Source organism: Lagopus leucura, unplaced genomic scaffold (genome assembly GCF_019238085.1).
Source record: "Lagopus leucura isolate 7727_CA_CO unplaced genomic scaffold, USGS_WTPT01 Super-Scaffold_100159, whole genome shotgun sequence".
In the NCBI taxonomy this organism is placed as follows: Eukaryota; Metazoa; Chordata; class Aves; order Galliformes; family Phasianidae; genus Lagopus; species Lagopus leucura.
In genome coordinates, this window is record NW_024962335.1 from 16,333,179 (window position 1) to 16,347,231 (window position 14,053).

Sequence of the window (14,053 nt, forward strand, 5' to 3'; positions counted from 1 at the left end):
CATGCCCACTGACCATGTCCCTCAGTGCCACATCCACACGGGTTCCTGAGTACCTCCAGGGATGGTGACTCCACCATTTGCCTGGGCAGTACCTCCTTCCAAAACAGCATCTCCCTAACTGGTCCTCGAGACCTCCTGCACACATCTGTGGTTTGAATTTTGCCTGCTCATCTCCTGGGACCAGCTGTGGCCATAGCAAAATTGAGCTCCAGAAGGAGGTGGCACTTCAGGAGCAGATCAGACCCTCTGCTCCTCCAGCTGGGAGACCCAGTGAACATAGGGGGTGAAAGCAGCCCAGTGCCAGGCTCCTTCTCTGAAGGAGGTGGCCACCACCTCACCATGACAAGGAGTTGTAGACCTGAGCTTCCTCCTATGTGGGGGCAGGGGAAAGAGATTGTTTTTGGCTCAGTCAGAACAGAACACCCAGTAGTCTGAAAAAAACCTACCCCAGCTAAATTTGTTAACATCTGTGGTCCTCCTTTGACCTGCTGAGGGCTTTGTGTTCAGCAGGCAGGACGTGGTCATACCCAGTGCGCCAGCTCTTCATTTAAACAGGAATGTCCAACTCAAAGCACCCCAGAACAGATCTACCATGTTACACTGATTGTAGTGGTTTGGGATTGGGGTTTTCAGAAAGCATGAGGTCTTTAAGTACCTCTCCTGGCTGTGCAGAGGCCATTTCAGGGCCCAGAACCCAGAACCCAGAGGGCTCTGCAGGGTGACCAAGGCTGGCTCCAACAGCGGCAGCCCTCAGAGCTGAACAGGCCTCTTCACCTGCAAATTTCAGAGCTGCCAGCTGGGGTTGTTTTCTCTGTGTCTCCCAATGTGAACGCTAAAGAGAACATTTAAAAACGGATAAAAACATGGTGCTGAGAGCAAAGCAAGTAAGATAAGAAGGGGGACAGCGCGTCCTGCTTATAACACATTTACTTTCTAAAGTAACTTTTTTCCTAAATCAAAAAATTGAAATCATATTCTGTTGAAGTGGAGTAGCTGACAACTAAGAAAATTGGAGAAAATTATTCGCAGCCACAGATACAACACCAAACAAGCACACAAACTGCTTGCAGGATATACTGGGGGAAGGACAATGTACCCTCGTACAGATGTATTATATTTTAACATATACCCACTGAACTACAGCCAAAAGAAAGACGGGGCACACTGAGATAGGCACTTGCAACAGCTCCACGTACTCGAAATGAGACAAAACTGCTTTCAAATAAAGCGCTGCTCATCAAGCAGCACTTGATGAAGTAAAGCGATCAAAAAGCACTCAGGAATTCAGAGCTGTGGGATCCAGCAGACAGCGCTCTGCCGGCCATTCGTAGTAATGGGATTATAAACAGGAGCTGGGCTACAAAAACTGCTGCAGGGTGGGTGAGAGATTCTTTTGGAGGGCATGATAAATATGGCCCGAAGCCTGGGTAACAGCAAGCACAATTGCAAAAGGAGTTCTGCTGCTGTTTGCTGTGTTCACTCATTCGTCACTGAGATCCACTCAGTGACTTGTTTTTGCAAAATCAGACAGACCTGTGTCACTTCTTTAACCATGTGGTGTCCTGGGGGCTGTGTAACTCAGCAGCCATCATCAGCTGCTGTGCAGGGCGCCTGCCAGGCTCTGGCTCCAGCTGAGTTTACCTAAATCTGCTTTTCTTTTTGGAAGTGTTGGGTGTGATTAAAGAAGACAGACATGCAGACAGTGCAAACCCCCACTGTAACAAACGACCTTAGAACAGATTTTAGGTTCCCATAAATGTCTCGACTAAAACCTCTGCCAGTCGCTTCTCTTTTGTTCTCTGAACAAAACCCCATGCAAACAAAGCCTTGCAAAATCAAACCTACCCCTTGTCTCTAGGAGAGCTGTAGTTTGCCTGGTGGTGTGGACAAAGGCTGCAGCCCTGAGGACCAAGCAGCATGCTGCTGGCCCATGTCACTGGAAAAAAGCCTCCCCTTCCTGCTCCAAACACCTGTTGTTGGCTCCAAACCAGATCCCAGCCCTCCTCCTATTGCCCTCATGGCCACACATCTCACTGGCATTGCATTAAAGCAAGCGAAACAACCACCACAGAGATGTTCACCTTAGATAAGAAGGCCATGTTCTAACACTAGACCTGATTTAGACAAAATATTGACCGACGGGAAACTAGAAACACTCCTGTCGTATTCAGTGACAACTGAAAAATGAAGATTCTCCTTTTCCCCATAGGAAAAAGCCATGAAACCAGCATGTTGGAAGCTTGGAGACCTATTTTATTGCCCTGCTTAGAGATCAACACAAAGATGACTGTCTGATTTTTTAAATAACATGCCTGCATTCTTTCTAGCAACACATGACTGGTGGTTCCTGAGCATGTTAGCCAATTCTGGTTGCCCGTCTTAAGATCAAGGAGGAGGCACGACTTCCAGAGGCTGGAGCTCCCTAAATCCCCCATCTTGGATATGAATTAAGTGAACGCCAGTTGCTTTGGGCATTCAAATATCTCCACGATCACATTCAAAGTGACAATTTTTCAGATGGAGCCATCTGCAAATTCGCATTCATTTGGGTGGGCAGCCTTCAAATTGCGAGACAATGGGACTCATCATAGTCTTGATAAAACGATTCAGTACAGATTTTTTTACAAAAGTTCATGGTTTCTCTTCCTAAGGACTACATTCACATTTCTTGTAATCGAGGGTTTAGAGATCAGTTTAGAGATCATGTATCTATGAAAATCAGTTTTATTTTTCCCTTTCAGGGATAGAAAGACAGCTTTATAGTACGTTTAAGTGCAGTATCACTTCCTAAAGTAATTATTTCCATCGTTATTCTCAAGATATGTGGTATCAAGAACCACTCCTGTATTTACCTGCATGAAAGGCTAACAGAAAAATATTACTATCCAGAGAAAAGCTCAACAGAAGAAAGAATAAAACCAAATTCCTTTTGTCCAAATGTTATCTTACCTCTGTTGCTACAGTAAATCCTCCCAAGAGACCATGTTTTAAATAAGCATAAATAATATTAATTAGAATTTGAGGAACGCAAGATCAATGAAATTCACCAAAACACAATTAATGGTTTTTTTCAATAGCATAGCAGTATTATTCCTTTCTACGTCTAGATCATCACAATCCTGTTACCCTGCAAAGAGAGCTGTCCTTTCTTACAGTTGATTTAAATAATTTTGACTGTGCTGCTCGCAGCATCATTCAAAAAACAAAAAAAAAAAAAAGAAAGAAAATTATTAATTTACAAAATAACCCACTCTCCATATTTATTATGACAAATAAAAATCTTAAATAAAACAGGCTTTCTCTCCCCTCTCTCCCCCCAACCCGTCCCTCATTCCAATTTCAGGTAGCTTGGCACTGAGTAATTGAACATTAAAAAATCAAGTTTGTAGACTTCATACAGCTGCGTTTGGTGCTCCGAGCTGATGTTCTGGAAGAACTCTGTGGTCATTTCATCAGTAGTTCTCGTTGACTTTGCATAGGTGGGGAACTTCAGGTAGTTGCCGACTCCTGCGAGCTGGAGAATGTAATTCGAATCCTCTTCGAGCGTTTCGTATTTTCCTATGAGGTCATAGTGAATGTGGCAGGGGTGGCAGAGAGAGTACACAGTCTGCCAGTGCTCGTTGAAGGGCTCTTCTCTTTGGGTGTGCGGGTCGATGAGATAGGCCACAAACTCTTCAAATTTCACATCGTCGCCTTTACGCAGAGCTTCCTGGGTCGCATTCTTCCTCTGGCGCCTCACGATTTTGGTGCCGTAGCGCTTGTGGAAGGAAGTGTTGTACTTCTGGGTGAACTTGTTCCTGTAGGCTGACACCAGTCTCTCAAAAGGCTCACGAACAAAGAGGAACTTCATGTAGTTTTTCAAGCGGTGGTTGATCTCTGGGATGCTGTACTGGTTGAGGGTCTTCAGGTTTGAAGACACGTGGGCTTCGTTGGCCGGGATTTCCATTGGATCGCTGTATTTGCCTCTTCCTGTCAAAACCATCATCACTCTCTTCCAGTTTGTGCAGGCCACTTTAGGGACGTAGCAATAGATCATTTCATGATCTTCATCCACCACCAGGTGTTTGAGATCATTGGGTGTCAGCACACGGCGCTTCCTGCTCAATACACTGTTTGCTCGGCACGTGTCTGTCACTTGGTCTCGTCTAATCTGATGGAGAATGGCTGTGTTGGACAACTGCAAGGAAAGCATATGAACCAGTAGGTCAGGCACGCTGGAAGCTTACTACCTTTTTACTTACTATGCAATTCAGAGAAAAGTACATTAGTGCTTGTAGAAACTTAAAAGAGTTCACTATGAGGATGAGTGGAAATGTTCCTAGACAAGAAGATAGAGAAGCCTTTTTTGCCTCCGAATTTCTTGACAAGAGCTGCTTAAGTGCTGTTCACACTGTTCAGGGTTTTGCTTTGAAGCCAATGCAAAGGAGCACAGGCGCTTACACATCCTGGTGGCAAATATATTTACACAAAACTCACAGCCTGAGTTGCCATCACTGCTTTTCTGAGCCCTGAAAAATCAATGCCCAGTTCACAATCCCTCCTCCTGCTACAGCAAGCACTCCCTGCCTGACTTTCTGCTGCTGAGAAGGGGTTGGAGTACACCAGATCTGGAAAGTTTGTCAAAATGAAAACTGTGTATGGTTTTGTTGGTGATTTCTTTTATTCTGGAGAATTAATAATCTCAGCTTGTTTGTTGGCTATGACCTTGGCAAAAGACATGAAGCCAATGGAGACTCCTGCTGGTCCCTATGGGAAACGTTCACACAGACATTTCCTGAAGAGCAGGGAGAATATTAGCCATAAATCTGCCTCTCTGCTAAAGTCAGACTGACAGAAAGAAAGAGCACATGGCCTTCTAACACACACTGCACCATCTTCATCCACAGCCCTTTATTATTTTGTTAATAGCTCCCTAATTTTCTACTATTATTGCTACTGGATGCTTTGGAGAGGCTGTAATCTGTCTTCAGGGGAGCCCACAGGGCCCACTGGGCTGCTGCACAGCAGCCACCAGCTACCACACTCGGTACAGCATGATTTTCTCCTGTAATGAACCCCCTGGGAAACAGGGACTGTTAGCCCAGGCAAAGGACAACGCTGACACGGGGCTCCTACCTTTGGTTATTCAGAGCTACCTGAGGTGTCCCAGCATGGGCCCATGTTTTGCTGTGCAGATTGCCCTCGCTGCTATAAATGCCTTTTTACATATTCTAAATGAATTTTATCACAGCAGCAGGAGAAAGGTTTTGGTAATGGCATTTACATTTACTTAATAATGCTTACCTATGGATTTCAAAGAGCCTTATGCACAATAATTACTTTAGCCTCAAAGCCAAGTATTAACGCAAGTGCTGACCTTCCAGTCTGATAGGCAAAAGATGTGAGATGACTTCTTGAATGCTGACTCTTTCAAATATATTCATCTAATGCCTTCTAGGCAGGTCAACATGAATCACAGGATCCTACAGGGAAGCAGCTGAGGCAGTGCATCTCCTGGGGGCAGGGGCTGGCCTCTGAGCAAGTACTAAGCCTTCCCCTCCCCTGTGTAATACCCTGGGCAAGTGGCTCCGCACAAGCTTGGGGCCCCATCTCTGCTTTCAATACCAGTAGTCCCAACTTAAGGAAAAAGGGCAACAAACAGGTTCATAATGCAGTTTAGAGGTAAAAAACAGCACAAAACAAGATCCCCCAAAAACACCTTAGTGACAGAAAAATGGACCTAAGCCAAACGTAGGACATCTGAGCTCTGGAATGAAAGAAGACAGAACTGCTACTTTTATGGGCAAACCCTAAAAGCCCAGACTTCATCCATCCACGGGCAACGAAAACTTTTCAACACTTCAGTAGCCAACACTCTTCTCCTCTCTGTGCTGCACAGGGATGTTCTCAAGGGACAGGACACACCAAAGGCACCTCAAATTTGAACTGGAGGATTTTTCCTTCAGGCCAGCACGTATGTGTTTAGCCTGGGACCTCTATATTTTGCACACTGCCAACCACCACTTTTCTTGGATTCCTTGAGACCTTCCACATTTCATCTCTTTAGTCCCTTGTTCAGCAAAATGTTGGCTAATGGTTGAAACATGCAGTAGCCCAGTGAGTCCTTCATTCAGCTTGGCTCAGCTTTTGTGCGTGTGTGGTAACCCCCTGAACACTTTCCAGGTTCATTTCAAGGGCAGTTTTGTGTTGGAGTCCAAGAGAGAAGACCAGTGTGAAACACACTTCACGTTTCCTAGGGAAATGACTGCTCAGGAGTTTCCAAAGTAAGATGTTAGAAAGCAGTTGTCACGGACCACACAGATTTTTGGAGAAAATCCCCCTTTCATTAGGAAAAAAAAAAAAAAAAAAAAATCACCATTTCAATCTGCTATCCTCAAAGAGATACAGAACAAGAGGCCAGCTCTGCACTGGTTTGTTACCAGGGAGTAATTTACAAAGCACTAAACAAAATCCTATGTGAAAGTAGAGACTTACAAATTCTCTACAGACTGATAAAATGCCCAAATCTCTCTCCTCCTGTAGATTATCTGTCATCATCATATATAGCACAGTACTACTGTTTGCCTCTGGTTTCAGTGTAAAAATAAGAGAAGCCTGTAGATACTGCTACATTACAATATGTTAATGCACTGTCCTTGTTGGTCTTGGGATAAACACAGAATTAAGTGGATGAGATCCCACGACCTGTGTTAGATAGGTCAGACTTGATAATCTAATGGCTGCTTTTGCCCCTAATCTATGGATGAGTCCTTGTGGAGCTGTGCTTTGCTCCTGATTTCATTCCAACATCAATAGGCTAAGCACTTCCTCTCCACCCATTAACATTAATGAGATTTTCAGGCATTCAGAATAAGGAGAAGAATGCAGCCTTACCATTTGCAATTGCAAATGAGCTTGTGCTGCATTAAATTCACTTAAAAGACAGTGCTTGTGCATTTGGAAGTGGTACTTGCCTCCCACTGTTAACACAGAAGAAATATGATGAAATGGCACCAAAGTGGTCAGCTACATTAAACACACACAAGCACCCTGAGGCCAGCTCTGCACCTGCTCCAGCCTGACTGGCAGCACGCAACACTCAAATAGCAACGTAATGATGAAGAGGTATTGCCTTCTTCTCATAAACTGCAGTACCACTTGCTATGGCTGACGGATGAGGAACCATGTAGGAAATACGGCTTTGAAAGCTCCACTTTATTCTTTTTCCCAGATTTCAGTGTGTTGTGTGGTGTAACGATCCCAGCCCTCCCAATGAAGGTGACAATCCCGCAGTTTTATTCTCACTAAACATGCTCTCAGCTATTGAAAGGAAAACATCCCTTAAGAGATTTCAGAAGGTAGAGACAAGAAAACCCAAGGGACAGGTATGTCGACCTCCACGGATGGCAAAGGACAAGTCAAACCCCTTAGGGTCATGGACGCTCATCCCTCAGAGTTGTAAACTCGGCTGAGTCCTGACAGCCGGATGCTATCCGTCGTCCCTGCTGATCCTTCAGTTCAACAAGCCACAGCAATGGCTTAAATCCACCCTGCTTTGGGAGAGGGCTCTCTGTTCAGTGAGGGCCAGGTTCTCTCACAGCAGTGTGGGGGGCAGTGGGAGAGGCAGTGCCCCCTGCCCACCAACAGCTCTGTGTGGCCTTCAGCTGGGCTTTGAGGGGCTTGGGAAGGTGTCTGACGGAAGAAGACGCTCTGCCCTGAAAGGACTGACAGCAACTGAGTTAGACAGGGAAGCAACACAAGCAGTGGGAGACTCCTAAGCTCAGCAACACTTAAAAGACAAAAAAAAGCAGTCTGCTGACACTGACACCAGAAGCCTCTCACCTCCATCAGTCTCAAACTGACGCAATGGAAGAACACTCAGTCCAGCATGCCCTGCAAGTGTGGGTGCCTCGTGCACACAGAGCTCTGACTGTGACCGTCCCCAGTTCCAGCAGGAGGTCAGGCCGTGGCATTGGCCGCCATTTAGGGCTGTCCCTCCATAGTGCACTTGAGAACAGGCTGCCAGAGAACACAAATACGTATGCCAGCCACTGGACAGCCTTCAGCCCTGGCACACAGAGGTTATTCCAGGTAAATCACAGTAATGAGAGGGGAGGCATTTCTTTCTGACTGCTTAGGCACAGCAGGCTAAAATAATCTTTAATGGCCTTTCCAAGCCAGACGGTCAAACAGCATGTTCAGATTTAAACACAGGACATTTTTAATTATAATTTCTTTAAACTGAGCAGAGTAGTGTACTGCAGCTCAGGAGCACAGATCAACTGAATTCATTGAATTGCCTGCACTGAAAGCACTTTTTGAATGGAAAAACAGGAACACCAATCTGTCACTCAAAAAATCCTGCCCAAAAACCCAGCACACATTTTATTAAGCTAACCTCTCTGTATAAAATGAGCATGCAAAGAAGTATTCCTTCACAGTGCTAAAAGGCAGGGGTTTATTTGTTCCCATTGCACTGCCCGCAGCTGCAGCTTGCTGCCTGCTGTAAGTAGGCTCACAAATCATTGATGCTGGAAGCACTAACATGACATTGGGCATGGCAGACTGAAGGGCCAAAGTATCTGAATCAGTTTAAAGAAGTGGATCAAAGAGGATAAATACTGAGACAGGGGTTTGCAGACCCATGCCCTGCTATATTGCCATTTTTTTCTCTTCGGTTTTGTATTAAAAAAGCTTTTGCAGCTGCCTCCTCAGTTACATGCATGCTTAAGGTTTGACTTCTGTCCTGTGCTAGAACTATGCAAGTTGCTGAGCATTCCAGTTATCTGTGCTTTCAAGCAGCTACCAAATTTAAGAGCATCTCCACTGCACTGGGAGTTGTGCCTATCCAGCAGCACTGGATGCTTAAGCTTAGCATGAACCAGAGCTCATCTCCACCAACATCTTCTTAAGAAGGTGAGCAGAGCAGACCCATAATCCACTGAAAGCAAGATCTTAAAGTGAGAAGTGTCAAGCAGACCAACTATAGGTGGCACTAACAGTCCTGCTTATGTGACATCTACAGCCACTACAAATTCACTTGTCTGAAGGCTCTCAAACACTAACAGCTCTCCTTCCTCCTGCCCATCAACCACACCACCTGAATTTCAGCAGGTGCTTAGGATTTACTATGTAAAATATTTCTTGGTATTTATATTTTCCCAAATGTTTACAGGTATTTTTATTTTTAGTATGATGCTACATATAAGCACATTTCCTCTCTTATTCTCACACAAAAGACATGAATATGACTGCTGCAATCTTGATGCATTGCCTTGAAGTTACAAACATATTTTAGGCATCATTTTAGAGGTTGTCTTTTAAAGTTGAGTTCACAACCACCATACTTGGTATGCACGCATTCTTTCACCAAGTTCCATACATCTAGTTCAGTTATATGGTCTGATTTTTTGGTGGTCCTGTGCGGAGCCAGGAGTTGGACCTGATGATCCTTATGGGTCCCTTCCAACTTGGCATATTCTGTCACTCTATGATTCTAGATTGTTTTCTCAAGAACACTCATCACTAGATAATAAATGGGAAGGCTTCACACCTCACAGTCCGAACATGAACATAATTATTAATTACTCTTTATACAGATGACAGAAAAGAACAGGCACGTGAATCAATAAAACAAACCTAACAGAATAAGGAAATTTTAGATAAAGAGACTTAATTAAACTGACCTGGGCTGAAAAAAAAGAGGCAATAGGTTTGCAATGTTTCCACACATTGATTTATTTGGCATTTCATAGTGTATTATTCTTGATTTAACTTTTTCATAAAAATCTCAGAACTCAAACAACCCTATCAAAACCTTGACCAATATTTGTTCGGAGTCCAATAAAGCAGACTAGAGAGTAGACAATGCCTATGGGAGATGGGAACGTTTAACATCACCCCTGAGAACTTGCAGATGGACTGCAATGCTATGAAAACGTCTGTACAGAGTGGCCGAATAGTAAAAGATAAGAAAACTAATATTAACTTACTTAGGAGCATTTGTGCTAAGAAAATGTTAGAGACAAATCGTATCCTCTGAAGAAAAACTCATAAAATATTACAAAGCCGCTTTCTTTTCTCCATTTAATTCATTGAACTTACTGCCCTGCAGAGAAGATAAGGCCAAATAGGCATTTACTTCAAGTAATTCTCTGTATTGCAACTCAAGATAACCATGCTATTTTAAATTCCCACTGTACAGAATACGCTGGAGCTATGAAAAAGGAAAAAAAAAGGATCAACTGTTTTGAGGGAAAACCATCTTACATAGCAGCTGCTGGCACTGTATTGTTGCAAATCCTTAATACCAAATATAGGTTTGGATTTGGGAAGAAAAGAGTGAGCTTCCTTTAAATGACAATGCCTCCTGTAGCCCTGACCATCTCTGGGAGCCTTTCCATTCCCATTTTATTAGAAATTGTGTGGTGTCAGGGCTCATTCAGAGAGTAGGGCTTGGTGCTGACAAGATGAATGTACACACTTATAAAAGGTCCATTTTGAACAGGAAGATGGAAAAGTTGAAGTGCTGGGGAAGAACAGGTAGAAAGATCGATGGTCTGTCCACCTGGGGTGACTGAACTGTGTGTCCATGGGTACCTCGCAAACATGGGACAGGCAAAATCAAAGTGACTGAGTTGAAGAGAGGAAAGGAATCATTCGGAAGTACAGGGAAGCAAAAAATCTTAGAGCCAGTGTGTTCCTTGGGACATAATGCATAGAAGACAAGCTTGGAACCTCTCACTGTATGTACAAAGAGCACATTGCTGTCATCGTCTCAGTGTTTCAAGGCAGCTGTGGAAAGGGAGGGGGCAAGGGGAATTCAGCAGAGAGCCAATCCGTTTTTCTCTCACGGCCAAACAAGTGGATGAGACCCAGGGCTGGCCCCGACCTGCCGTGACAGATGGGTGATGGCGAGAGCTGCACTGCCATCCTGCAGCACAGTTCTGCCTGAGGCCCGGCCTTGCCACTGTCTCGACAGGGGAGGACAGCACGTGATGGATCTGCCTGCTCCCGGCTCATTCTTAAGTGCTGCCATAAATCACTGCTCGTATTAAAAAGCTGAAAGGTCTGGATGTCTTATGAATTTCATTTTGAAATGAAAACTTTCCAGCCTTTCCCCTCCACTGCACACACACATGGCTGGAGCTGAGCTCCGCCTGTATGTGCAGCCTGGGAGCTCAGCCACGGTCCTGCTAACCTTTCCCAGTCCCCAGGCACAGATGTTCTGTGACAGGGAGAGGGGACCTTGCAGTGGGGTGCAGCAGCATGCCACATCTGAGGGCACGAGGCTGCGCTGATATCCTCCCATCTGAGTGGGAGTCCACGGCCTCTGGCCTCCCCTTGGAGACCCTTCAGTGTGAGCCACAGAGCAGGACAACCCAAGCCCAGGAAGAGCTCATGCACTGTGAACCTCAAGTCCACCATCTGCTGTACTATGCTACTGCATCTCTACTTGGGAGCTACAGATGTGGTTTTCACTTGAGACCAAGTAAATAAAAGGCATGCCTGGTATATCTGCAAGTGGTGCACCAGGAGGAGCACTGGGCTGGGGTACGGAGTCAGCCAGGGTGGAGCTGGGAGTAGTCTTTGAAAAACAGAGCAAGAAACTGCATCTCAACATAGCTGGCATCCAGGAGACAATGGAAACAGTGACATCTATTTCTGTGTTGCAAAACATTATAGTAGGAGGGGTGAGATAAACTAGGTGGAGCAGGGAAACAGGATGAAGTGGGTAAGTAAATTCATAAATACGTAAAAAAATCCAGAAGGAGAAAGGGAATAATCTGTTCTCAGCCTTGACTATGTAGTAATAGAGCTAAACAATAGAAACTCATTCTAGATGTGGGAAAAATCCTAACGGAAAGGATAAGGTACGTCTGCTGAAACATAGTGAGGTACGTCCAGCATGAGAAACCTCCATGAACCTGCTGGGAAGGTAACAGGGAGAGACCGTGACTCTGCCATGCGCACAGGTATCTCTCTGCGACTCCTCCAAATCCTCCCCTTGTATCTCTGGTCTGCAGCTTAGGTGTCACACAGTCAAGTAGAAACACTTATTTTCTTCCCAGCAGGATACCCGCTATTTTAACTGAATACAATTTACTCAGTCTCATGCTAAATCAGAGTAATACATTTCCAATTTTTAACTCAGCGTGCGATGCGCCAATATTGCTCCCAAGCTTTACAAACCCAAATAAGAAAAAAACGGAAGATAGTTGCTGCATAGTTGGTTTCTTTACATACAACTCAAAGACTTTAGCAACCCATAGGAGGAGAGTGGCACCACACAACGGCATGTTTAGCTGTGCTGAGCCCACATCCCCCACCACTGTGCATGGCAGAAACAAGAAGAGAATTCGTCTTGCATCTTCGTTTCTTTTTCCTCATATAAAAACTCAAATTAATTGATCTGGAAACAGATTAGAAAAACACCTAAATCCTCTGGATAGCGGATTTTTTAATCTTTAACTACACCACTACAAATTAACATTGAATTTCTTTTGCTTTCTTTTGTGAAGCTCTATTCTGCTCAGATGAAACCTTGCTGCTCCATGAGTACCTTTTTTTTGGCCCATTTATCCATGCTGCTCAGTACTGTTCACAGAAGGTGACTAACCAGGGCTGCTCTTTCTCCACAGCCTTAATTACAGGAGCTCCAAAGTTCTCACCTTTCTGCCACCATTCTGCCTGCTTGAGAAGACAAAAGATCTCTTCTATTAAAATGCCAGCATCCATCTATAATCTTAATTACAATAGGCTTCCCAGGAAACCGTTCTGCCACAGAATGAAAAATGATTCTGGGTTAATAACACAAAAAGCCTGTTTCATCGAGAGCTTCCTAGCTGTGATTCTTCTATCCTGAGACAAATACCAGCAATTCCAGTCCTGAGGGATGCTCAACCCCAGAAAGCCACCAGCATTCACTCCAAATCCAGTGCTATCAGGATTAGGCCCACAGAGGGTCCAAAGCAAAAGACTGAAGACGCACTGCAACAAAGGAGGGGGATCTGTTTGCTTCTGCAAGGATTTCTGACTTTTTCTGCTTTAAATCCTGACAAACCTGACAATGTCTGACTTGCCACATTAAGCCCTCTTACATCGGAGTACATGGGCAATACTAAAAGTAACTTTTGCCAGTGGTTAGCACAACAGGAAGGTACAATTATTAGCAAGAAGCCTTGTTATTCTTCCTCATCTCCACAGCTGTGTTTACTGTGATTTCTAAGGATGTCTGTCTCATCTAATAACAGATCCATTTAGGCGCTGCTGTGTTAGCTTACAATGAAAGAACAAATTCTTAGTATGCTGTTTAAATGCCTGGTATTTTTTTAAACCATTCCCTCAACTGAAAGAAATGGCACGTAATCTCTTCTTCCCCTTTCTGTTTTTTTTTTGACTGTTCCGTCTTGTCTCAACCTCCCAAGTCAGTAGAGCAGAAAAGGCCACTCCAAGCTGTTGTTTCCAGGGCCCTTCTCAGCTTGGCCAAGCACGATCTCCTTACTCCTGCCATGGCCCTTGAGCATGCCAGGTCCCTATCAGTCTCTTCCACGTCTCCTGACAGCTCCTTCTTCACTGCCCTTGTATCCTCATTGCACACCCCTTCGCACATCAAATCCCCACAGCAGGTCCTTGCTGCCCCTGAGGTAACTACAGCGCTCACCGAGGGGATGAAAAGAGCAGGGGGATCCCCTTGTCCCGTCCCTTCCTTCCCACCAGCAGCACGGCCAGGAAAGTGGGAGAGCTGCCAGGCTGCAGCCCTGAAGCCCAACCGAGTGAGTTGAAGCATTCAGTTGTGCACACGGTGAGAGGCAAAAGCGTGTGCCTGATGGAAACGTGCCCTTTCCTTTGCAGCAGAGAACAGGACAGCTTCTGTCCGAGGCACAGGGCTGGTGCTGTTCCTGCTCCTGCATGGGAGAGGACTGCTCGGTGCCACAGGCTGCCAGCACAGGCAGCCTCCCTTCAGCACAGGTAGCAGACAGCATCTTGGAGTTACACTGAAATGCACTTACAAGGAACCAACAGATACTGCAACTTGATTCTGTCCTGGCTCACTGAATGGAGCTTGTCCTTC

General features: G+C 45.0%; 1 protein-coding gene across 2 annotated transcripts in view; it reads right to left on the minus strand.

Moving 5' to 3' along the window:
- CHST11 (carbohydrate sulfotransferase 11) overlaps positions 1–14,053 on the minus strand; it is a 155,744-nt gene continuing 141,691 nt past the window's right edge. For both annotated transcript variants that reach the window (XM_042889897.1, XM_042889898.1), the window contains exon 3: positions 1–4,177. In XM_042889897.1, coding sequence (XP_042745831.1) covers positions 3,329–4,177 — 849 coding nt within the window. In that variant the 3' untranslated portion in view covers positions 1–3,328. The remainder of the gene's footprint in view (positions 4,178–14,053) is intronic.